At 35.0% G+C, this 23,959-nt stretch overlaps 1 protein-coding gene across 1 annotated transcript; it reads left to right on the top strand.

The window, feature by feature from the left end:
- The first annotated feature begins 1,931 nt into the window (after positions 1 to 1,931).
- On the top strand, positions 1,932 to 23,937 carry LOC109054476 (transcription regulator protein BACH2-like). Its single transcript, XM_042741970.1, has 5 exons — positions 1,932 to 2,299; positions 12,855 to 13,111; positions 15,993 to 17,465; positions 21,209 to 21,415; positions 21,518 to 23,937. Exons 2-5 carry the CDS (start codon positions 12,869 to 12,871, stop codon positions 21,962 to 21,964), a joined length of 2,370 nt encoding a protein of 789 aa, XP_042597904.1. The 5' UTR covers positions 1,932 to 2,299; positions 12,855 to 12,868; the 3' UTR covers positions 21,965 to 23,937.
- Positions 23,938 to 23,959: the final 22 nt, after the last annotated feature.

A 23,959-nucleotide genomic window follows, 5' to 3' on the forward strand; every position in this document is an offset into this window, starting at 1 on the left:
AATATATAAGCGCGATATAGCCTAAAGTTCAATTGCGGCTTACATGTATTGTCACATATAGAATAATATGTTACAGAAATGCCTACAGCAATATATCTTTGTAGTTTTACCCCTACACACAGTAATTTTCGTGTTTGTCATTTTTATTAATTAAAATTAGCCTAATTTGATGTTTGACATTTTCAATAGTCGCATTTTCATTCGCAGCCATGAGGGGGCACTGTTTGCATTAAAATGAACGGCTTGGGAGGGAAGCGCCTGGAAGACTACAGGGCTACATGATGTGTTTATGCAGTTTTCTGAATGCATACTTGAAAACTGATATGTTCATATTGAGCATATACATAAGGACAGCCTTGCTCGTAAATTTCCACAAGATGGCATCAATAACATGAAATAAAATAATATTTGGCTAATAAGTCAAATTAAAATGATGGATTTTGGGGTCTGCACACCTCAAAAACAAAAGGAACAATACATTCTAGACAATCCCACTTTTAAATCTAGCTTATTGGAAGCAGTTTAGACTATATATATATATATATATATATATATATATATATATATATATATATATATACATATATATACGGTGTTGTGAGCTGCTGTAGAACTGACAATCAATCCCTGGTGTTTGAAATGACTTCAGTGACTCAAACAAAGCTGGAAAGCAATCATTTCTAAAGTGCACCATGCACACACACTGTGACAGGTTGCACTGATGCTTTGTGAGGACGAATGCAGAGCTGAGGCATTTTTCGCATCTTAAGGTCTCCATTTTCTGCGATAAAGAAGACTTTGATGTCAGTGCCACTCTGTGCCTTTGAGAATCTGTCACAGTTATTTTTGAACCTAACAGTGAAATTATGGCTCGTTTGGATCGGAATCAAAGGAGAAGCAAGAGCCGTCTGCGACAGCCCGATAATTCATATAATTGCTTGCCAGCTCCTTTGGGGTACAGTGAGATTAAGTGCTGTTATGCTTACTCTAGCCTAGCTCTAATCTAAATATACATACAACCTCTATAAAATTGGATCGGTTTATTCTGATTTATCCAGTTTTATTATATGAATAACCTTAACTGTGGTTGCAAAGCATTTTCAAAATGTTTGGTACCATATAGGCTACAGTTATACTGTTGCACTTTAAAAAACAAACAAACATGTAAAATAAATAAAAATATTAATTAATTTTATTTGGAACTTAAAAATTAATAATAAAGGTTATTAGATATAACTGATTAGATATTGTCACAGACTGGATGCATGTTGTCCAACACATAATATTAATTTATTAATATTTGAATTATTATAATATTTAATTATTTTTATGCAACATGAATAACTTACAATATACTGTAGGTTATAATATAAAATTAATTAAATTAGGTTTATTTTCATTAAATTTAATACAAATAATAAAAAATTATAATGAATAATTTAATAAACAATACAATTAAACCGATTATTTATTTGAATAACTTGCAATAGGTTACTGTTACAGATTTTCTTTCTTGCGAAAGGTGGAAAAGGGACTTAAATAAATGACATCAATTTAAAAAAAAAAATAATACAGTTAAATTAATTTATACATGAATAATCAAAAAAGGACACTAAATAAATATAAATCAGAATGAATACTAAAAATATATTAACATGAATACTTCCAATAGGTTACTGCTACAGTTTTTCTGTAAGGGAAAGGGATTTAAATGAATGACAAATTTTTATTACAGCTAGTAAAATTAAATAGATTTATTAAATTAATAATTAAAAATAACCAGAATAAATTATTTAAAATTATAATACATAATTTAATAAACTATTTAATTATTTTTTTCTAGAGGGCAATGCTGCATGAGGTGTCAAAACCCCGTTATCTATGAAATCATTAGCTCTCCTGTCCGCTCATACACTTCAGAGGGTGATTAATTTACAGGTGTGAAGATGTTAGTTCGCTAGATCGTTAGACTGACAAATTGTGAAACCACTGAATGGTTCGTGCTATTTTTTCCCTCTTTACTATGGGCGCATCGCCATGACGTCATCGCCCCAATGTCAACAATGTAGCAATTTAGAGGAGGCGCGTGCTGGAAATGCCACAATCAGCAAAGAGCAAAGCAAAAGCACGCGGTCTCGAATGTAACTCAACACAGACGGAGACTGAACCCGCCGTTCCTCCGGCTTCATAGACAACAATAACCCTGCACGCTCCTCCAGCTGCTAGCGAAGCGCGAAGAAAGAGACCATGTGAAGGCGTCTTGCAGAACATCTTCGTGCGGGAACGAGTGAAAGTTTAGGTGAGTGACCAAGCCGCCTGAGGTGCCGCTCGTTACAGTTTATGTGTGTTGTTACGTCTTGTTGTTTGTGTAAGTTGTATGCCTCGCGCAGAAGAGGCAATGTCTCAGCAGACAGAACGCTTACGTCAACGTTTTTGGATGTCAGTGCAGCTCCTCTGACTGACTGTACATTTTTAGGTCTGCAGGTTAGTGCTGCATTTAGGCTCTGGTACTGTAGATGGCAGGTACAATTATGGGTCGGACCGGATGCACTCTGACTGAGACAATGGGAAACAGTTTTCAGCAAGACGATATTAAATGCCTTTGTGTGTTAATTTCTCTCAAAAATCTATCTATTTATCTGTATTCTAATTAGCAAAGGCAAAATGAAAAAATAAAAACACAAACATTTTTTACTTAGAAATAAAGTGGGCATTAACTAAAGTACTATATATATATATATATATATATATATATATATATATATATATATATATATATATATATATATATATATATAAACCACTTAACTACCAAGGCCATACCTCTCATTTTCATATTCTTTATCTTGATGTCCTCCTAATATATCTAAAATAATTAAAAATCAGTTGTTTTGATTAATATACATATATAGCAAAATAAATATTTTTTAAAATGTAATATATTAATAAAAACTATAATAGTATATATCTAGCTATCATCTTAGACAATACACTAAATATAAATTCATAGAAAAACGACTGGAAATTTAAGTCAATAATTATTCAATCAAAGAGTTTAAAAGTCATTTTTCTCAGTGTTGGTGTTGTTACTCAGTTTTGACTTTGTAGGAGTTTTGCCCGACCACTTGCCTAGTAATAAACTGTGTTTAAAAGTGGGCTAATGCTGACATTATAAAACCATGAATTATCTAGAAATGCTCAGGTCTTTAAATAGAGGTGTGATGACTTTGGAGGAAGTAAAGCTGCCAAAGATCAACCGATAACCAAGCTTTTGGCACAATGAAAACATAAATCTAGAAATAATAGACTTAATTGTTCCTAAAAGTTTCTTTATATTTGGAATTTGTTTCAAAGTAGGGATGTTGAAACATAGAAAAAAAAAAAGTAGAGGAATTGCAGCACTATGTTGTAATGAAAGAAGAAGTGTGAGAGGGCATTGGTTGGTGGCTTTGTGAATCTTTAAAGTCACCCTGCCAAATTTAGCTTGTGTTTGTTGCTTTCTTATTACTATATTTTGAATTGGACCAGTTTAAAAAAACTACAAAATCTCTTCTGAAATATCATCGTTATCCTCTCTGTTTTATTACTGTTTATGAAACCAGTTGCGTTGCACCACAGACCCAGATTTGATGTGTTTTAGATTAAGCAGGGAAGGTAAAGATACGGTTAATGGGTGGATGAGGTGTTTGTGGTTTACATCCTGTGAGATGAGATGTTCACAGGTCTTTGTGGTGCAGCATATAGAGAAGCTAAGTTTCCTGTGCTCATTGTAGAAATATTCATATTGATTACAGATAGAAAATCCATATTTACCTTTTAACTTAAATTTGTTGTTTCTTTAACACTTTTGAACATCTTACATGCATCTTTATTTAGAGATGTGACCTTAGTGTGGTAATATCATGGTCTGAATGTGATAATGAGGTTCAACTGCACTGCGGTAGTGATTACAGATGTTCACTGCTCTCAGGATCTTTTTCATAAAAGATTTGACTTGCGACTTGTGTCTGCTTTAGTGTTCAATCTGATTTTATCTTCAAAAAGTGTTTAGCAGGTCAAATCATTGGCCTGTGAGTAATCAATGCTTCGTCTTCACTATGGACTGTGCAGAAACATCTCCTTAGTCATGTAACAGTGGTTTGTTCTTCTGATGAAAGCACCTGTTTTGTCAGCAGTTGTGGGTTTGTCGCTTATCGCTGGTTGAGAAACAGTTGTTTGTCTTATGCTTGTGTTTGCAACACAACAGATGTTTCTTCATTGGCTGAAAACTGCTTCTGTAATACAGTTGTTTGATGAAGCAAATTGAATTGTTTCTGTCATGAAGTGGTTGAGTCACAATATGTGTGACCTTAATGTTCAGCAGTGGCAGCTGATTTATTTGTCAATGTAAGAGCTGCACTAAACGTATATCAACATCAGCATATTTTAGAAACCAAATTATTGCTTTAACCTGCTTTACAATGTCTATTGTATTCTCAGTGTGTTTTTAGCGTACAGTTGCTGGATTTGGTTACTGGCCCAATTTAAAAACACTTCCTTCAGTGTCTTTGAGACATGTTAGTGCATTTTGTTCAGTTGCTTTGAAAAGAAATGGCAACCTTTTTCTTAGTCATAATTTGAGATATAATTCATGTCTGTAGCTTAATGTTCACATTTATGTAAACCTCTAACCCATAGTATGAGCATTAATAACACAGTGTTGCTTGCTGCAAACACTAATAAGCCCAAACACTGCAATAGTATATGTGCATGTCAATTTTATTCAATCTCTGCACCATAAAATCACTGACTGATGTGTTCAGAGTTTTGTTTTTGCTCATTTAGTTTCAGTTCGGCTGACTGAGGATTTGATTTATTTTTTTTACCACAATATTGCAAAGTCATTTCTATACCCCCTCTATACACAAACATATTGTGATTAAAACTAATAATGAAGTGCCAGGTCATGATATAATGATACAAATGTCTCTAATGCCCACAGATAGGCCAAAGGGTGAGAGAAACGGAGCTGGAATGCACTTGGCCACAGCTGTCATTTATTAACTATGTGGACTTGATGAACCCGTTGAGTACTGGTTCACTTCCTGTTGGACAGCTAGAGAAGAGTTAGTCTGAGACATTGACACAATCCAAGAGAATACAAACACAGCTAATGGGGCCATTAAAAGATTTCCTTAGTGGTGAAGGACATTTTTACTGTTTTTAAGGACTGTCTGATAAGGGAAATGTTGCTGTAATGACTGGCCTGAACAATCAAAATGTCACCTTTGAAAATAATGTAAAAATACTATTTATTTTATTTTATTTCATTTACAAATAAATTTGATTTATTCCTAAATTATTATGTTATTAGTTATGTAGAAACAAGTATAAAAATAGTTATATTTTGTCAAAAAAAAAAAAAAAAAAAAATATATATATATATATATATATATATATATATATATATATATATATATATATATATATATATATATATATATATATATATATAAAATCGTTAATGTATTTTATGTAGTATGAGTTACATTTTAGTAGTGCAGGATGAAGCTGCTAGAATCACGTTTCAAGACTGTGCAATTTTGCATATTTGACAATAAAAATTCCCAAGACGGTTTTATATGTTACCATGCGTTTTATGAAATTATGCATATCTCAGCCATTGCAGCTTCAGTCTGCAAACCCAAATGTATAGCCTCAAGATGCATTCATGCTGAAGTAGCTTGCACAAATCTCCAGCTACACCCCCATTCTGGTATTATTTCTTTGAATATAAGTGTCATGATGCTTACCGCTGTGGTTTTTGTATTTTACCGGAATCTTCTGCTTTGACGGACAGATGAAAGAGGTGCTGTGACTCTCATCCTCTATTTGAAGTAGGTCATCAGCTGACTTAGGTAAAAGTAACCCAGCTGAATATGAATGCAGGAAACCAGCTGCGTAGTAAGCAGTAAATGCGTAAGGGTTTCAGTATGACATTTGGGTTACATTTAACCCTGATACATTGGTCTTTGGTCACGCTCTCTATGACACATGCGGTTCATGCTTTTATTTCTAGTTTCAATAGTAGTTCAGTTAAGGTACAAGATACAGTAGTGTGAATGTAGTCACAGCTAAAGGACATTGTTAAAGTAATAGTTCACCCAAAAATGAAAGTTTGTTGAAATGTACTCACTCTTAGGCCATCAAAGATGTAGATGAGTTTGTTTCTTCATCAGAACAGATTGGAGAAATTTAGCATCACATCACTTGCTTCCTCTGCAGTGAATGGGTGCCGTCAGAAAGAGAGTCCAAACAGCTGATAAAAACATAAATTAACATCTTGTGTAGTTAAAACCTGCATCTTTGTAATAAACAATTATATAATTTAAGGCATTTTAACTTTAAACTAGGGCTGTCAGTTTAACGTGTTAACTTAATGAATTAGTTATGAAAAAATAATGCGGTTAAAATATTTTAACACAGACTTGTACATCATCTTATATTTCATACAGTTGACTGCTGACAAATATGCACAACTTTTGCGCAAGATAAAAGACGCTATTTTGAAGACTATTGGTAACAAAGTTGTTTTGGTTTATCTTCTATGTTTCATAGTTTATGTTAGTCTTATGTAGGCCGTTGTAGCAGAAACATTTAGGCCTATGTGTGATAACTTTTATGTTGAATCATAAAATATTTCTTTCTAAAGTTAATATTTGTTATGTCTATTTGATACTTTCTCATTTAACACAATAATAGTGTTAATCTTTTGTGGGTATTTTCACAGGCAAATTTAGTTTGCGATTAATTAGATTAATTAATCGCCGCACCATGTAATTAATTAGATTAAAAATTTTAATTGACTGACATCCCTACTTTAAACCATTGCTTTTGGTAAAAATATGAGTCCGTAATAATGCTTCCAAAAAAGTCCATGCCTTGTTGTCCTCTCACATAAAAATCCACCAACGTATTTGTTTAGAGCTGTTTTAGACTGTTTTCTATTGCTTGATCTGTGGATGTTTCTCTCGTTTCAGACGAGATTACTTTTTCACTAGTGAAAGCAATATAATGGATAGAAGACTTGTTTTAGCCAGAAACAATGGTTTGAATTTGTTTATTTCTAACATGCAGCTTTCCTCTTCACAAGACATTTGATGGACTAAAGAGGTGGGGATTACTTGTGGATTATTGTGTGTTTTTAACAGCAGTTTGAGCTCTCATTCTGACGGCACCCATTTACTGTAGAGGATCTCTACTCTGTGTAATTTGACCATGAATATCCTAGATTTCACTGAATTTGGTTACCTCTTTTGTTGCTATATTTTGCTTTGACTGAGTTCAAATGAGTGGTCCAGTTATACTCTCGCTGAAGACCGAGGAAACATACCTCAGGCGAGATGTGATGTCAGTGGTTCAGCTGAAATAAGAGAGGTATAGACAACGTCCTAGAAAATGGAGTGACAGAAAAGAAAGGTCATTCCCAGTGGATTGAAATACCTGTACTTATTTTAGGAAAGATCTATTGAAATGACAACAGTGAACTTCAGCTCAACTTCAGGGCGGTGATTCTAAATGTCATTGTAATATTGCTTTCCGCAGTTTAAGGAGAATAATTGAATGTGTCAAGAACTGAGACTGCAACCAGGACTTTCTCATAAATCAAGGCCTTAATTAATCAAACAGTTTTGCCTAATTAGTCAACAGAATCAGAATACATTTTTAGGAAACTACCTAACATGGTTTGAGGTATCATTCTTGCAAATGTTTCTTCCTTGTCAAATGCCATTCATTAGTACAGAAAGAGGTCTTGCCACCAAAATAACAGATGCTTTTTAGCGTTTCTCAACTGTTTGTTGTCCTGACATGCCTTCGTTCATGTCTTAGGTTGTCTTACATAGATAAAAAGTAATAAACTGTCTTCAAATGTGTATTTATGTTCTGCTTCAAATTTGTAGAGCATGATGAAATTATAATAAGCGCTCAAACCTTTCAGCATTCGCTTTTTTTGCATTCCTTCTTTTTGATGTTTTGCAATCGGTTTGTGAGATCACAGCAGAATGAGATCTTCAAAGCTTTTCAGTGTTTCCTAGTTGATTATGTTAATCATTTCTTCCAAGCTATTTGAGTCCACAGTACTTGTGTGATATTCATTTGAAATTCATGATATTTTACTGTATGGTGAAAATCAGGTGCAACCTGCTGGCTGAATCATCAGTCACCCTCAGACGGTTACTGCCTCCCATGCTGGCCTCAATTACCATCTGCTTAGGAAGGATGTCCAGGCCTTGGTCATGCTGACATCCCATCTACACTACACGCAGGCGACATGACGTGACAAAACTAGCATGCTCCAGTTTTAATCAAGCAAGCTGTATAGACCACAACAATTTAAAGTCAAACTGCAATGCACACAAAATGTAGGCAGCTTCGTTGATTATATCGGAAGTGCTCTAGTTTTGTTGTGTTGTCAGGCAATACTCAAGTGCAGATAAGTTCTAAAAGGCAATGAGAAAAACAGTTCAGCTGTTTAATCTCTTCACTTCAGAAACTCTTCTATGCTGATGGCAAAAAATGGAGGCAACAGTGTCAATATTGCGATGTATTTAATGTCTTTTTGTGTATTTTGCTAGTTTCTTAAGGGCTGTGTCATTAGAATATTTTGACAATGTCTTACAATTTGTGAGTATGGGATTATAAAATAAGATAAGATATTTAATAGTGTCTTAAATTTAAACTTCAATAGCAAAGCAAATTAATGTAATTGCATTTAATCTGCATAAACTATCTCCTTCAATAAAATGCTTCAGTTATTAATTTTGCATCATCATATTCCTTATGACAGTTTTCTTGTCATAAAATATTTTTGTGCAAAAAGCAAAAAACAATCAATGGTTTATGGTAAGATTAAAATTTTTATTTAGCAAAATAATACTTTTTTTTTAGCATTAAATGGATCAAAGGCAAAATTATGGTATAGACATTTGTCATGTCAAAATGCTGTTCTTTCCTATTAATCCTAAAAAAAACCTTAGCACAGTTTCCACAAAAATATTAAGCAGCACAAATGACTTTAACATTGATAACCATAAGAAATGTTTCTTGAGCAACAAATCAGCATATTAAATGATTTATGAAGGATCATGTGACATTGAAGACTGAAAATGCAGCTTTGTGTCACAGGGAAAAAAAAAACATTTTAAAATATATTCAATAGAAAACAATTATTTTGTATTGTAATAATAATATGTAATTTATATTTCATAATATTTCAGTTTTTACTGTTGATCAAATAAATGCAGCTTTGGTGAGCAAAAGACTTTTAACATTTAATCTCAAAGTTAATCTAATGTAACTATGGACATCCCACACTACTGTATCAACCCATTCTCTTGTGAATTTAGTCTAAAATATCCATAATATATGTTTTTAATGTCTCACCATCTGCTGATTGTATTATGTAGCGTACTGCTTGTACTGAAGTATGTTTATCCAGCTCACTGTGAGCTTCTGTGTATATTTATAGCTTGCTTGCAGTGTTTTTGTGTCACGGTTGCCTCTGCCCATATTAAAGACAGTTATGAGTCACTTCTCACTTTAGTCTCTGGGAAACCATGATTCATTCAAGCTCTGTTTCAGCAACCAGCGCCCAAAATACTCTGGCATGGAGTCACCCCCTATCTTTACATTGGAAAGTCTGCTTAGGAATGCCCTGATTGACTTGAGGAGTGATATTTCAGCTGTTTAGCTAACACCTGATTGCCTTTGATTACACAACACTAATTTGTAGAACTGTAATTCATATGAATAAGTGAACTGGTTCAATTTACATTGCCATTTTTGTGTCCGGCGAGCTAGATGTGAATGCCATCGTGAATGCATTGTGGGACAGTTCCCACAGAGTACCAAAAAATAGCTTGCATTTTTCAAAGGGATCCATTCTTTCAAACACCATTTGTTCACATCCTTTATACCGGCTTGTGAATATGACAGTGACCCTCTGAAAGAGAGACAGCTAACCTTATTTTGAGCACAATAGTTCATTGTCGAAACTAATGATGTCATTGTCGAGTTTCCTGCTGGAAAATCCCCCCAAGAGGAGCTCTTATCTAAGGTGTGTTGTGTCATTCTGTTTGGTTGTGTGTGGTTTTCTCTCTTGACCTGCAGGCTTAAAGCATCAGGCAGCACTGGATCACCGCTCCAGCAGCCTGCCACATCCTGCAACACAAACCATGAGCTCATGGAATCTGAAGATAGCGGTTAGACTATATATTTTACGAGGATATGCTCATCAACTGTTCTCACAACCAGAGCATTAGGCAGGCGTAGAGTTCATGTGTAGGTCAATGACAGTTATAGTGGTGTGGTATAGTGGTTAACTAATTTTTTTCTTTCTTTCTTCAAATATAATTTTTAATTTAATATAGGTTTGGTAGTCTATCTATCTATCTCTATATATCTTCTCTCTCTCTCTCTCTCTCTCTCTCTCTCTCTCTCTTTCTCTCTCTCATATATATATATATATATATATATATATATATATATATATATATATATATATATATATAAAAAAATATCTGAAATACAAATGGAAATCTGGACTATAGCAGTCTCTATAAATGTCATGGAAATTACATTTATTTTCATCTTATTATTTAAGTTGTTGACTAATAGTCTCTCCTTATTAGCATGTTAAACCATCTCACTTAAGCTTCTTTTAAAATACAGCACACTTTTATTCTCAGAAAGCTCTTCAGTGGTTGGAACTGAAAGAAGAGCTGCTGTAATCAGGTCAGTATGAAATTAGGCCAGGCTTCTCTTGGTGGTCATAACGGCCATATTACACTCTGAAGTAGGAGGCCTTGAATTATATGTACTTTTTAATTAATGTCTTGGTGACTGTGTTAAAAATGGGGTCACTGCATTTGTGCTGTGTAATCAATTATTTAATGTTTGTCCATGTGGGATCTAATGGACTTCTTTTTTTGACATTTTTGTTGAGTTTAAAGGAGTTTAAACTAACTTTAATGGTATAGTTAACCGAAAAATTATATGAGTTTTTTTTTTTCTTTTTTCTGTTGAACATTAAAGAAAATATTTAAAGAATGTGGGTAACCAAACAGTTTCTGGTCCCCATTGACTTCCATATCATTTTTTCCATACTATGGAATTCAGTGTGGGCCAGCAACTATTTAGTTAGCAACATTCTTCAAAATATCTTCTTTAATGTTCAACAGAAGAAAGAAATTCATACAGGTTTTGAACAGCTTGGTGGTGTATAAATGATAACAGAATTAAAAATTTTGTATAAATTTTTTTTTTTTTTTAAAAATAAAGAATATTTCATTTTTCATTTTCACTCACATTTTCTTTAGAAAATGTAAAAATTAAAAAAAAAACAATTGTGCTGAAAATAAATGATATGTAATGTCTGTTTATGCTAAATTAAGCTTAATTATCATGAATTATACATTGTATATATGTTCAATGCAATTTATCTAATTATAATTTGTAACTAGAGTGTGTACATGCTTATTGCAGTCTCTTTTCCATCAAAGGAATTATTACTCCTCCATATAAAGCCATATTGGTGTTGGCAATGGATTTAGGTCGGGGAATTAAGGGATTCATAAATTAGCAAGACTGCAGGGTTGGTCCGCATCGTGGACATTTTAACAAATGCTTTCTAATTATATTTCCATTCAGTCCTGGAGGAACAGAAACAGAATAGGCTAGTTCTGTAGTAGGTTTGTTTCCACAGCAACCGAACAGTTAAGCCTAGTTTTGCACTTGAATGAGTTTTCAGTGGATCACTTTTCTCAGAGTAATTTGTCTTTTGATAACCCAGTTCATTGTACTGCATGTGCAACACTCACAGTACACAATATTTCAAATGCCATTGTAATGATGCTCATCTGCGTTATGGTCATGGTTGTCTGACATAGTCATGCATCAGTGTTGATGATGAAACATGCTGTAATTCCCTCTGTTTATTTGCATAGTATTTTTTTTTTTCAGAGCAGCATCTCTGAATGAATTGACATGCTGGTGTTATCTCATTAGTGTGGGTAGAGCAAGCGAGTGACAGCTGCTATAAGACATTTCTCTGTCAGTGTGAGTGGCTCTGTATGTCCTTTTTTGGGAGATGTGTTAATGATTCACGAGCTGATGCTGAGATTACCAAAGCCAAGATGCTGAAATGCCGTGTGTTAGAGTGAGCAATTGCTATTCAACAGCTCATCTTCACTAGACTGGTTCAAAATAATTGGAGTATCCCCCTTACTAGTTCCTTTCAGCTTTTCACTGCCTCTAGGAATGAACATAATAGAGTAGAAAACACATCTTGTGTTGTAGAAGTATATGTGAGGGATGATGCACGGTCAACTGATCATTATCGCAAAATAAATCTGGATCAGGTCTTCTGTCATCAGTTTTTTTTAAGCGCTGGGGATGTTATTATCATCTTGAAAATGGGAACGGCAGGAATAGTGTTTGTTAATAATAGTTAAATTTGACACATTTATTTTTGAGACCAATACCCATGATACTGTATGTTAAAACTTTTGCTGTTTATGTGGACTACAGCCTCTTGGAAGCTCTACTAGTGTCGCTTCGAAAATTCACATATCAAAGTCCTAATTATCAGCCCACTTTTGAAGCTGACACATGCTGCTAATTGGCCATCGGCTCAAATTGAGACATCTGTGCGATTCGCATCAGCAATTGTCCATTATTGGTTTTGAAGAACTCCTATTGAGATGAATAGCATATTTTTTCCCCTTTAAACTAGCTTTCCATCAAACATGTGCAATAAATATTTTTTGAAACCTGAATAATGTGGAGCAGTCATGTCATGTCACTTTCGTCCACAGGCTCTGAGCAAGGAATGTCTACGGAGGAGAAGCCTGAAGCTCCCATGTATGTCTATGAGTCGACAGTGCATTGTGCCAATATCCTCCTGTGCCTGAATGAACAGCGAAAGCAGGACGTCCTGTGTGATGTGACAGTGCTGGTGGAGGGGAGGGAGATCCGTGCCCACAGGGCAGTGCTGGCAGCTTGTAGCCAGTATTTCTCCCTGCTGCTCAGGAGCCAGACGGAAAATGAGCCGGTCATCAACCTGCCACAGAAGGTGAGTGTCCTCATTTGGCAGGGGTACAGATTCAGCATACATTAACAACCTGCAAGGATGCACCTGAATGACCTGCACTGAAAACCTCACAAAAATCCCAGCTGTGTCAGAAGAGGGGAGATCTCTGAAATTGCATTTACTGCATATAAACACCCTTATTTTTGTTTCCCAGTGTTTCCCAGTGTCCACAAAAATATTAAGCAGTTTATACTATAAATATTAAACTGTTTTAACATTAATAAAAATAAGAAATGTTATAAAGATAAGATTGTTTTGAAAGAAATTATAAAGGTAATTTTAAGAAGGACACATTAAATTGATCTAAAGTGATGTTAAGGACATCTATAATATAAATGTTATATTATTAAAAATGTTAATAATATTTCAATAATATTTCTGCTATGTGAAGTGGTGTGGTTTGATCAAAAATCTGTATCAATTTTTTTTTTTTTTTTTTTTTTTTTTTTTTTAATCATGGTTTTTCCCTAACTGGGGCTTTTATATGAATCAGAATACATGAAATTGGATTGTGTAATAATTTCACAATTTAAAGCAAAAACAGAATGGTCTGGCTTAAGCTTTGTGAAACTATACTACTTAAAACGTATCTGCATAAAAGAAAAACAACAGACAGGCTGAACGAGAGCTTGAGAACATAATGTGAATGTGAAACAAAAATAATTTGAGGCCGCTGGCGATCTTTGCAGATCAAACTCGTATATCACTCAGCACTGTTGTAATCTATAGCTGTTTTACTGTATTTTTGATAAAAATATTTTCATTTTAGGAATATTGTGTTCTAACAACAAGAAATGTGCTTGTTGCTAGAGAAGTCCGACAGGAATGTGTCAGTGAAGCAAACATGTTCATCATCTGCAGCTTTGAGTTGGCATAATTGCTTATGTTGTTTACCAGAAGTGTTAGCAGAGTTCCCTCTCAGAACTTCACTGTGCTTGAGGAAGTATGATTTATTCATGGCTGATTCTCTGTGTTGTAATACTTTAGGTGCTTTGCGATCTCAAAGCTCAAAGTTATATTACAATATCCCAGATATGTCAGAAGGCCTCCATTTGCCTCTGCTTATATATTAATTATCGTTCATCTTCAAAACACTTAATGTCAAATTGTATTCTGGAGTGACCAGGAAATTGGCTTCATATCTCATTCTCTCCTCAGAGCCCTGCTGAGCTGCTTCCCTCTTGCTTTATTGTGTGGAGTCTCTGCTTTCTGCTTTGTGTGTGTACATGCGTCCCTGCCTGCTGCCCTCATTAGGATTGCTGGTTATAACATTAAAGGAGTCTCATATGGCGCTTGGCTTCCATAAAGAAATGCTTCTGCAGGCGGCAGCTGCTGATGCCAGCTGAAAATAGATCCACAGAATGCTCAGCATTTTCCCCCCTAGCTTTTCTATTTATTGGCAGCTCTGGGAGGACTGACTGAATGTCTGGGGGAGCTGTATTTTCAGAAGGATGACTTTCTATTTTAAAGGTGATGTTCTTGATGTGGTTGCGCTGCCCCGAGCATTCATGGATACCTGCGAGAGCGATAGAGTGATTGAAAGTGATGAGAAGGGTGGTTTATTTTTGTTCTTGACACTATGCAGTTCACTTCATTTTATTACTTGACGTAAAGCTTGTGAGACATTGAATAGGAAGCTCAGATACTTTGTAGCATAGATGCAGTTTTTTTATAGCATGATTTATAAAATGTGTTTTGAGGATCAGCTGATTATTCTCAGTCATTTGTGGTCACTGTTTTCACAAAAATATTAACCAGAACAAATGTTTTTTGAGCGCAAAATCAACATATTAGAATGATTTCTGAAGGATCATGTGAGACTAAAGACTGGAGTAAAGGCAACTGAAAATTAAGCTCTACTATCACTGGAATGAATTGCCTTTAAAAAAAAAAAAAATCAAATAGAAAACCTTTGATCAAATAAATGCAGCCTTGGTAAGCCTTGACTTCCTTCACAAACTTTTTAAATTCTTACTGACCTCAAAGTTTTGAACGGTTATGTGCATCTATATATCATTTGATTTTGATTTAATTTGTTTTTTTATGTGAATTCTTTTTCTATATTAATTCTATTTCTTTATTACTTTTTTCTATATAAATATTTCTATATTAATTTTCTATACATTTTTACTTTAAAATGACATTTGTCATCTAAAACTCACTTAATCTTTAAAAATGTTAATAATTTAATAACCCTGCTAAATGTCATTGTTGGCAAATATCAAAATAAACATACATTTTTTACATACTGTACATTAATGTTATAACTGAATTCACTTGTTTAAAATTATTTTCATTTTTTGTGTCCTTTTTTATTTATTTAGACAAAGTAGTGTGTGTATATATATATATATATATATATATATATATATATATATATATATATATATATATATACACACACATTATTTTTATTTTATTTTATTTTATTTATGGGCTATTTTATGGCTTTATTTGGACAGGAGTAGATCGGAATTGAGCAGCATAGAGTAGACAGGAAAGCATTGGGTTGAGCGGGAGCGGGATCAGCAAAGGACCACAAAAAGGGTTTTCAAACTCAGGTCGCCACACTAACCATGAGGCTATTGGCACTGACAGTAGTATCAAATTTTATTGTCTATTTCTAATAAGAAATATAAGTTCATCACTATTACCCAAGTCTTAAAGTTACAGTAGTAAAACAGCCCTTTGTAATTTTCATAAAGGAGGTAGAACATGTATAAAAATGATGGCAGGAAACCTTGAGTAACAATATAAGTGGTTTTTGGGGAAACAAATAAAATATCACAAAGTGCCACTTTAATTTGATTAAAATACCACTAATGACCCTGAAATATCAGCTTGTTTTGTTTTCTTTTTATAGATCACGGAGAAAGGCTTTACCCCACTGTTGCAGTTTGCTTACACAGCCAAGCTGCTGCTCAACAGGGACAACATCCAGGATGTCATGTGTTGTGCTGAATTCCTGGGAATGCACAACCTCGAAGACTCCTGCTTCCGCTTCCTACAGGCCCAGATGAAAAGTGAGGCTGATGGCATGCAGACCAGCCAGAATCCACCATCACCTCAGAGTCTGGTTCAGAACCATCATGATAATGGATTAGAGGATGCAAATGTGCAGCCAAATGACTCCAAACCACCACTGCCTGGATCAAGGCTGCACCCTGAAACTGAGCAATTAAAAGTCACCACCAACCTGCATCAATCAGACCAAGCCCCAGCTTTTGACCTCCCTCGTTATCCCAAATATAGAAAGTACCATCAGGTTCTTGCTAAGCACAACACAACCACCTCCTCTCACAGCAGTACCTCAAGCTTACATGGCTCCCTGCAGGATACCGTCACCAGCAGCGATGCCCAGGGCCTTAATCTTTCCAAGGTTAAAGCAGAACCAGCAAGTGGGGAAGAATGTGTGCCTCTAGACTTGTCCAAGTTGGAGCAGGACGGTCTGGTTGGGGGTAAAGGGAGTGAGATGGAGATGGAAATGGAGTTTGAAGGAAGACAACTTAGTTCAACACCCATCGAATTGGCTGTGAGCAAGCGATCACCAGTGTGCCTGCGCTCCCTTGTTAAAAAGGAAGTCACATCTTCAGATCATTGTCTTACCGCTGATCTGCAACTCACCAGCAGAACCTCTCCACTTCAAGAACCACAAGTTGCTCCAAATGACTTCCAAAAAGACTATCAGGCCTTCGTTGGGGGACTTGGAGTGACCGCCTCAAAGACGGCTGAGAAATTAACCGATGGTATGTCACTCAAGTCACTTTCCTTTGAGAGGATCTGTTCCCAAGAATCTGAACGGGAGAGTGACAGAAGAAGTGTTATCTTCTCCTCTCAAGCCCCTTACCATCTGGCGGCACCCGCACACTCTTATCCGGGTGAGAGCTGTTTGGGCCAGGAGACCCCAGATGACTTATGGGCAGGTTCCAGCCAGTCGTTCCCCTGCTCCCAAGCACTGTCCCCAACTTCTGTCTCTCAAGAGCCCACATTGCCCTACCGCCGCCGGCCAAAGAGCAGCTGTCCGGTGCCCATTAAAATGTGTCCCCGTTCATCTCGTGCCGAGAGCCACATCAGAACCTCCAGCTCTTGCTCTTCCTACTCCTACGCTGAGGATGGCAGTGGAGGATCTCCTTCCAGCCTGCCCCAGTTTGAGCTCTCTACCTCTCCTTGTTCCACCATGGCACGATGCCTGGCCCTTGAACACCAGGAGCATAGCATGTCAGGGCCACCAAAGATCAAGTGCGAGAAGTCGTACGACACCAATTCCAGTGACGAATCTGAATCTTTTTCCGATGGAGATAGCGAATCCTTTCCCACCAAAGAGCACACTCAAGAGGTTGGTATATGTTTGGAAATATTAGTTGCACTGATATTTGGGATACAGAAGGTTGCACATTATTTATCCCAAACAAATAACAAAGTTGATATTAAAACTTGCAGTGTAGCACTGCATGATTAATCAAAGCAAAGCTGAAATCGAGGTATGGCTTATTAAAATTATCATATTACAAAGACTTTGATTTAATTACATAAATATTTATGTCAGTGCTGCATGTTTCAGAGTGTAGCATGGCACTGTGTTCATTTACACGTGAGTAGCTCATGATCCAGCCAGTGTTTTCAGCAGCTTCATTCGGTCACCTCCACATGCCAACCATCTTCCCAGACTTGAAATGAGAAGAACTGTGTTTTCTATACCTGAACATCAAAGCCCAGTGGTTTGAATGATTGAAAATGAAATTATGAGAAGAAATTATGAGTCCAAAAATATTATTTGTATTGTAATTTAACAGTTGTACTGTAAAATAAAATGTAATTTTTTTTTCAATTCTATTTTGTTTGTCAGTAAAATATTACAATAGTAGTATTTCTTATTTTAATTTGTAATTAAATTTTTATTATTTATTATATTATAGTCATATATAATCACAGCCTTTTTGCCAAATTGTGCATCCCTACAGACAAGCACAGCAACCCTGGAGCTTTTAAAAAAAATACTTTATATAGCAATCACAATTTTTATCAGAAAAAACTTTTTTATTTTATTTATTATTATTATTATTATTATTATTATTATTATTATTATTATTATTATTATTATTATTATTATTATTATTATTATTATTATTATTGTTCTTGTTATTATTATTGTTATTTTTATTGTTTTTTTTATTTTTTGTAGATATTTTGTATTTTTATAGGTTTATTTTCTGATACTATTCTTGATCCCATTAAAAAGCTAAATCCCCGTAAATAATTATGAAAAATATTATCATTACAACACATTCCCACATTTGATTCCCAGGCTTCTGAGATTGAGAATCAAGCTGCAGTAACTTGGCAAACACTGGAGGGTTGCCATGGCAATAAGCTCTGAGCTGTTCTTCTTCCTAAGGTCCCAATGATAGAATTGTTCCTCCTCCTGACAACACTGACACATTGCATCTTCAAGAATCAGTCTCATTTAGTCGTTTGATTTTTTTTTTTTTTTTTTTTTTTTTTCTTGATGACCCATTTGAGTTGTTGTCAGTGTACAAATGACTACAAAGATAATTTTTTTTGTGAGATTCTTAGAATGTGTTTTGAAGGCAGATCCATAAAAAGCCAGATATTTCACAGCAACATTATGAAACTGATAGCTTTAGATTCTACAGTCTGATTGGATGAGTTTCCTTCTGTTGTAAAATAGCTGATATACGCACACCTGTGACCGAACATGATGTATCAAGTTGCTGCATTGCCTGATGACTGTAAACATTATACTTAGGCTAATGTTCTGCAAAATTACTTATTTCTTTTTGTTTGTTTTCTTAAAATACATAAAACAAGATAAACTTAACTTACTTAATTTCATCTTGTCTAAACATATATTCTGTCTAACTGCAGTGGCAGATATTTTAAAATGTGTTTTTAACTTGTTTGTACTAGAAAAATGAAAACATCTACAAGTAGGATTATATGTACTATATATGCATTCTCTGAAAACTACTTTTAAAATCTTATGGAGTATTGCTTCTGAAAGTGGTAGTTCACCCAAATATGAAAATTCTGTCACTCTCATATTGTTACAAACCTGCATGGATTTCTTTCTTCAAAACGTTTCTGGTCTCCATTGGCTTCCATAGAAAGGAAAGTTCTATAGGAGGGGAAAAAAATACTGTAGTATTTTTAGGGAAGTTCAGATACTATGGAAACTCATACAGGTTTGGAATAACATGAGGATGAGTAAATCATGAACATTTTCATTTTTGGGTGGACTGTCCGTTTAAGTACATTCATCTAGTTTCAGGTATTTTATATATTAACTGGAAAACAGTATTTGATGGCAAAAAAGGAACCATGGTTTTTAGATGGGACTTCTAAGAATACAATAGTACACGTCCAAAGCACCATGGTAATACCATGCTATTTTATGTCACAAATTTAAGAAAAAAAAAATTGGTTCTGAAAAAAAAGCTAAATTAGAACCCAATATAGTGTAGAAATCTCTTCAGAAACAATCTTTCTATAGTTGTCTTTATTTTGCCCTTCACTCTGCCTGAGTTTAAAGCTCCCAGCTGCAGGTCCCCAGACAGAAGTGGGGCAGCGGCCCCCAGGCTCCCATCTGATGATGGGCCGCTTCACCTCACTGGCTAACAGATGAGCCCTACTTCACAGTATGAGTGCCTTCTCCCAGAAACGACCTGACTTCAGAGAGAAGGAGAGGAGAAAACGTGCCTGTGCTGCTGGAAGCCTAATCTGTCATTCTAGCCTTATTACAGAGCTCTCTGTAGTAGAGCGGTTAAATATAGACCTCCATTTTACACAGACTGAGCAGTGGCACAAGGTCACAGCAGAGAGAGGGAGTATTCGTCATGGTGATCACTATGACCAGCTCTCTCGGCAGTTTTAAGTCAGGTTTCATCTTTGTCATTGCATGGAAATGAGAATACGGTGACTCTATTAGCAGAATTTGTAATTGATCCATAATGTGTCCTGTGCTCATCTTCATTTGCATGACATTTTCAGAGCTGTGCTGTGATTAGTTGAACAATATAAAGACATTAAACTGAAGATCTTTGCAGTAGTTTATTACAAGCATATATTACCAACCCACCTAAAATCCTTCAGCATGTGTTAAAGAACAACGTTCATACCCAGTGGCTGATCTGTAAGGAAATTAAAATTTACGTTGGTTTTAAATAATCATACCATATAGAATTTTATGGAATCTGTCAAGAATTTATGCATGTATTTGATCAAAAAATACAGCAAAAGCAGTAATATTTTGATACCTATTTAAAAATAACTTTTCTATTTTAATATCTTTTAAAATATTATTTATTCCTGTGATAGCAAAGCTGAATTTTCAGCAGCAATTTCTCCAGTTTTCAGTGCCACATGATCCATCAGAAATGACCAATTTAGAAAAATAGAAATTAATATTTCTATTAATGAATTAGAAAATAATTGAAAGTTCAAAAGAACAACATTTATTTATCATAAATGTCTGTACTCTGACTTTAGAGTATCCTTGCTGAATAAAAGTCTTAATTTTTCATCTTAAACTGTGTACGATTAAACATTTTGACAGAATGACTGATCTGATACTGCACTATCTATCTATCTATCTATCTATCTATCTATCTATCTATCTATCTATCTATCTATCTATCTATCTATCTATCTATCTATCTATCTATCTATCTATCTATCTATCTATCTATCTATCATCTCCAACTATATATGTGTGTGTGTATATATGTGTGTGATATATGCATATAAAATATTACAAAAAAAAAATTATTCTTTTACTGAAAATTAAGTTGTTTATTTGTTTTATATTTGATGAGTTTTGAAGTTTCGTTTTCTAGTTTAAGACTGAATGCAAATAAATAAAACATTTCATACAAGTTAGACGGCAGTGTCATCTAGTGGTGAAGTTCCATATTTTCTGTGAAGGTTGTGTGAAATTTGCAGAATATACTCATATACATACTGTAAGTATATATATATATATAATTGTGGTTTGTTAATATTAAGTTTCTTCCTGTATATGTAAAAAATACATCTTAACTCTAATATGCTGTAAACTTTCAGGTGAAACTGCCTTTCTCAATAGACCAGATCACAGAGCTTCCACGCAATGACTTTCAGCTGATGATAAAGATGTATACGCTGACCTCAGATCAGCTAGACTTCATCCACAACATGAGACGCCGCAGTAAAAACCGCGTCGCAGCTCAACGCTGCAGGAAAAGAAAGCTGGACTGCATCCAGAACCTGGAGCATGAGATTCACAAACTGGTAGGCTGCGCCAACAACCTTAGAGCGTTTGCTTGCATGCATCACAAGAATCTAGATTTTTCTAAGTCACCTTCATTATTGCATGTGTTTCTCCTCTGCTAGGTCTGTGAGAGACAGAAGCTCCTAACCGAACGCAGCCAGCTGAAGATCTGCATGGGGGAGCTGTGGGAAAACTTCTCCTTTTTGTCTCAGGAGGTCTGTAGGGAAGAACAGCTGAGTCCAGGACAGTCTCAATCACTGTATAATTTACACCCAGACCCAGTTTCACCTGGTCCAGACCCTCGAATCTCTCCCAATCCCACCAGTATAGACATCACTCTCACCTCACACAACAACGTGGTGTCGTCCCCAGGCTTAAATGACTGCCAGGCCATAGTCGAACCACCACACTCACACCTCAGAGTGGACAGAGAGGCTGTGCCACCCCAAGACACTGTCACCTCTGAGAGGTCAGAACCTTCCCATATGGGCAGCTCAAGTGTGACGACTGATTTCTGCCTGGAAATGACCGAGAAGTGTACGACAGAAGAGCTGCCTGAGAGAAACTGAGTACGGTAAACTGCATTCATATCTTTTATCATGACAAGTGGTTCTGTGTGCTCAAATGTTACGGTTGTTTTTTTGTTTTTTTTGCCAGTGTTAAGTTTTGTTTGTCACTGCTTTAGGGGACTGTTCTGTTGTTACGCCCATGGTGCATCACCTGATGTGTTTTTGTTTGTGTGTGCTTATGGATTTGTTCTCATACATGTTGTATAGGATGCTAAAGTCATTTTGTTTTTATAACATTACATTTTTGTTTTTTTTCATATTCATTATATGGTATCTGGTTCTCAGATTTATCTCAGGAATTGCAGGATTTTTTTTTTTTTTTGGTAATTGTTAATCAATCAGCATATGCAAATGTGATATTGAGTGGTGGAAGTGTTTTGTATCTATTGTACATTTAAGCATTCCTTACAAAATGTAATAATGGAGAAACTAAACAGCTGCTCACCTGAATTTGCAAGAAGCCAAGCAATCTGGTTGTCAACATGGAAAAATCAACATCTGATCTCTTTCTGAAATAGTACAATGGAGAGCTCTTCTACAAAATAGATGATGAAGCAATGATGATTAGCTGCCTAAATGTTCCCTCAAGCATTTTTTGATGAAGCATCATTTGATATGGAAGCAATTTCATATATTTTTTTTGGGATGCTCAGTTTTCTAGACTGTTAAAATGATTGATCAGGGATGTTTGTTGTATATAAAACCCTCCAAGCAAACTTTAGTAAATTAAGTTATTATACATATAACTTGGTTCATTTTGGCAGCTCATACTTAGATCTCTTAGATCTGATTTGATTACTTCAGGGTGTTATGCACATTATAATTTTACTGGGGTCAGAAATCAAAGCAAATTTTTAAATTTTTTGGAGGGGGGGGGGGGGGGGGTTTGCAGACCTTAATCATTTTTTAAATGTTAAAAAGTTTGTATACTTATCCACAGTCCACTCTGGTCCTAATATTTTCACTTTTAAAAGTTCTCAGTTCACTCCCTCAGTCAGTTCGGTGTAATTTCCGCTAGTCTTATAACACTTTTACATGTTTGCTTTAATAGCATGGTGAAAATTCAAGCCTTAAGGTAAAAACAGTTGGAAAAGCTTAATGCTGGATTTCTATTTTTGTTTCTAACATTGTTGTTGCTTTAAGCTACTGCGTGTAGGAGCCACTCATACTGTATGTGCACTGACACAATTAAGTTCAAAGGTGAGATGGGGTATATGTTTTAATGTTTTAATTAATTTAGTCTGTTTACTTTAAATTATCGTGTACTGCATGATTTCAATAAAATGTAAGACTTTTTAATATTTTGTTTTACCAAAAGTTTTGGGAATCTGATCGAACATGTTAGCACATAGTAAGTTCATACTGGGAAAAATCAATCAAAAATCTCATATAGTCATGTAGGTTAATTTGTACCCCATAAAAGCTGACTCTCATAAAATTGACTGTCAAGACTTCAAACATGTCTTCATAATGTAAATTCTTCAGAATTCTGTGCATATTCTGTGTTTTTATTCTCATGACCTTTGAGTACGGATTTGGATAAATCAGGCATCATGCCTTTGTTATATGATGCACCACAGTTGTGATATGAACATTGTAATAAGGGCAAAAATGAATATTGGTTATTAGTTTACATGCAGTAGGGAGAGTTTTGACATTCACAGATCTACCTGTAAAATCGATATACCTCTCGTCTCGGACAAGGTCTGTAGCAGAACTGGTTTACAACCTTTTTAAAAGACGTTTTACAGTCGTTTCTTTTATGTAGATTTTGTATGTATTGTACATATTCTGTTTATAGATATTTGTGGGATTCTTTGAAAATGATTGTTTTTGCTTTCTTTTGTTAATCCAATCTTGAAAAGTTGTGACCTCATTGTTCATAATCTGTATTTGTTACATTTCTTGAATGTGTCCACATTGAATTTGTCTACTAGGATGTTAAATAAATTGCCGAGCATGTTTTATGCAGATTGAATGTGTTTTGCATCATTT

The sequence above is a fragment of the Cyprinus carpio genome, chromosome B17 (genome assembly GCF_018340385.1).
Source record: "Cyprinus carpio isolate SPL01 chromosome B17, ASM1834038v1, whole genome shotgun sequence".
In the NCBI taxonomy this organism is placed as follows: Eukaryota; Metazoa; Chordata; class Actinopteri; order Cypriniformes; family Cyprinidae; genus Cyprinus; species Cyprinus carpio.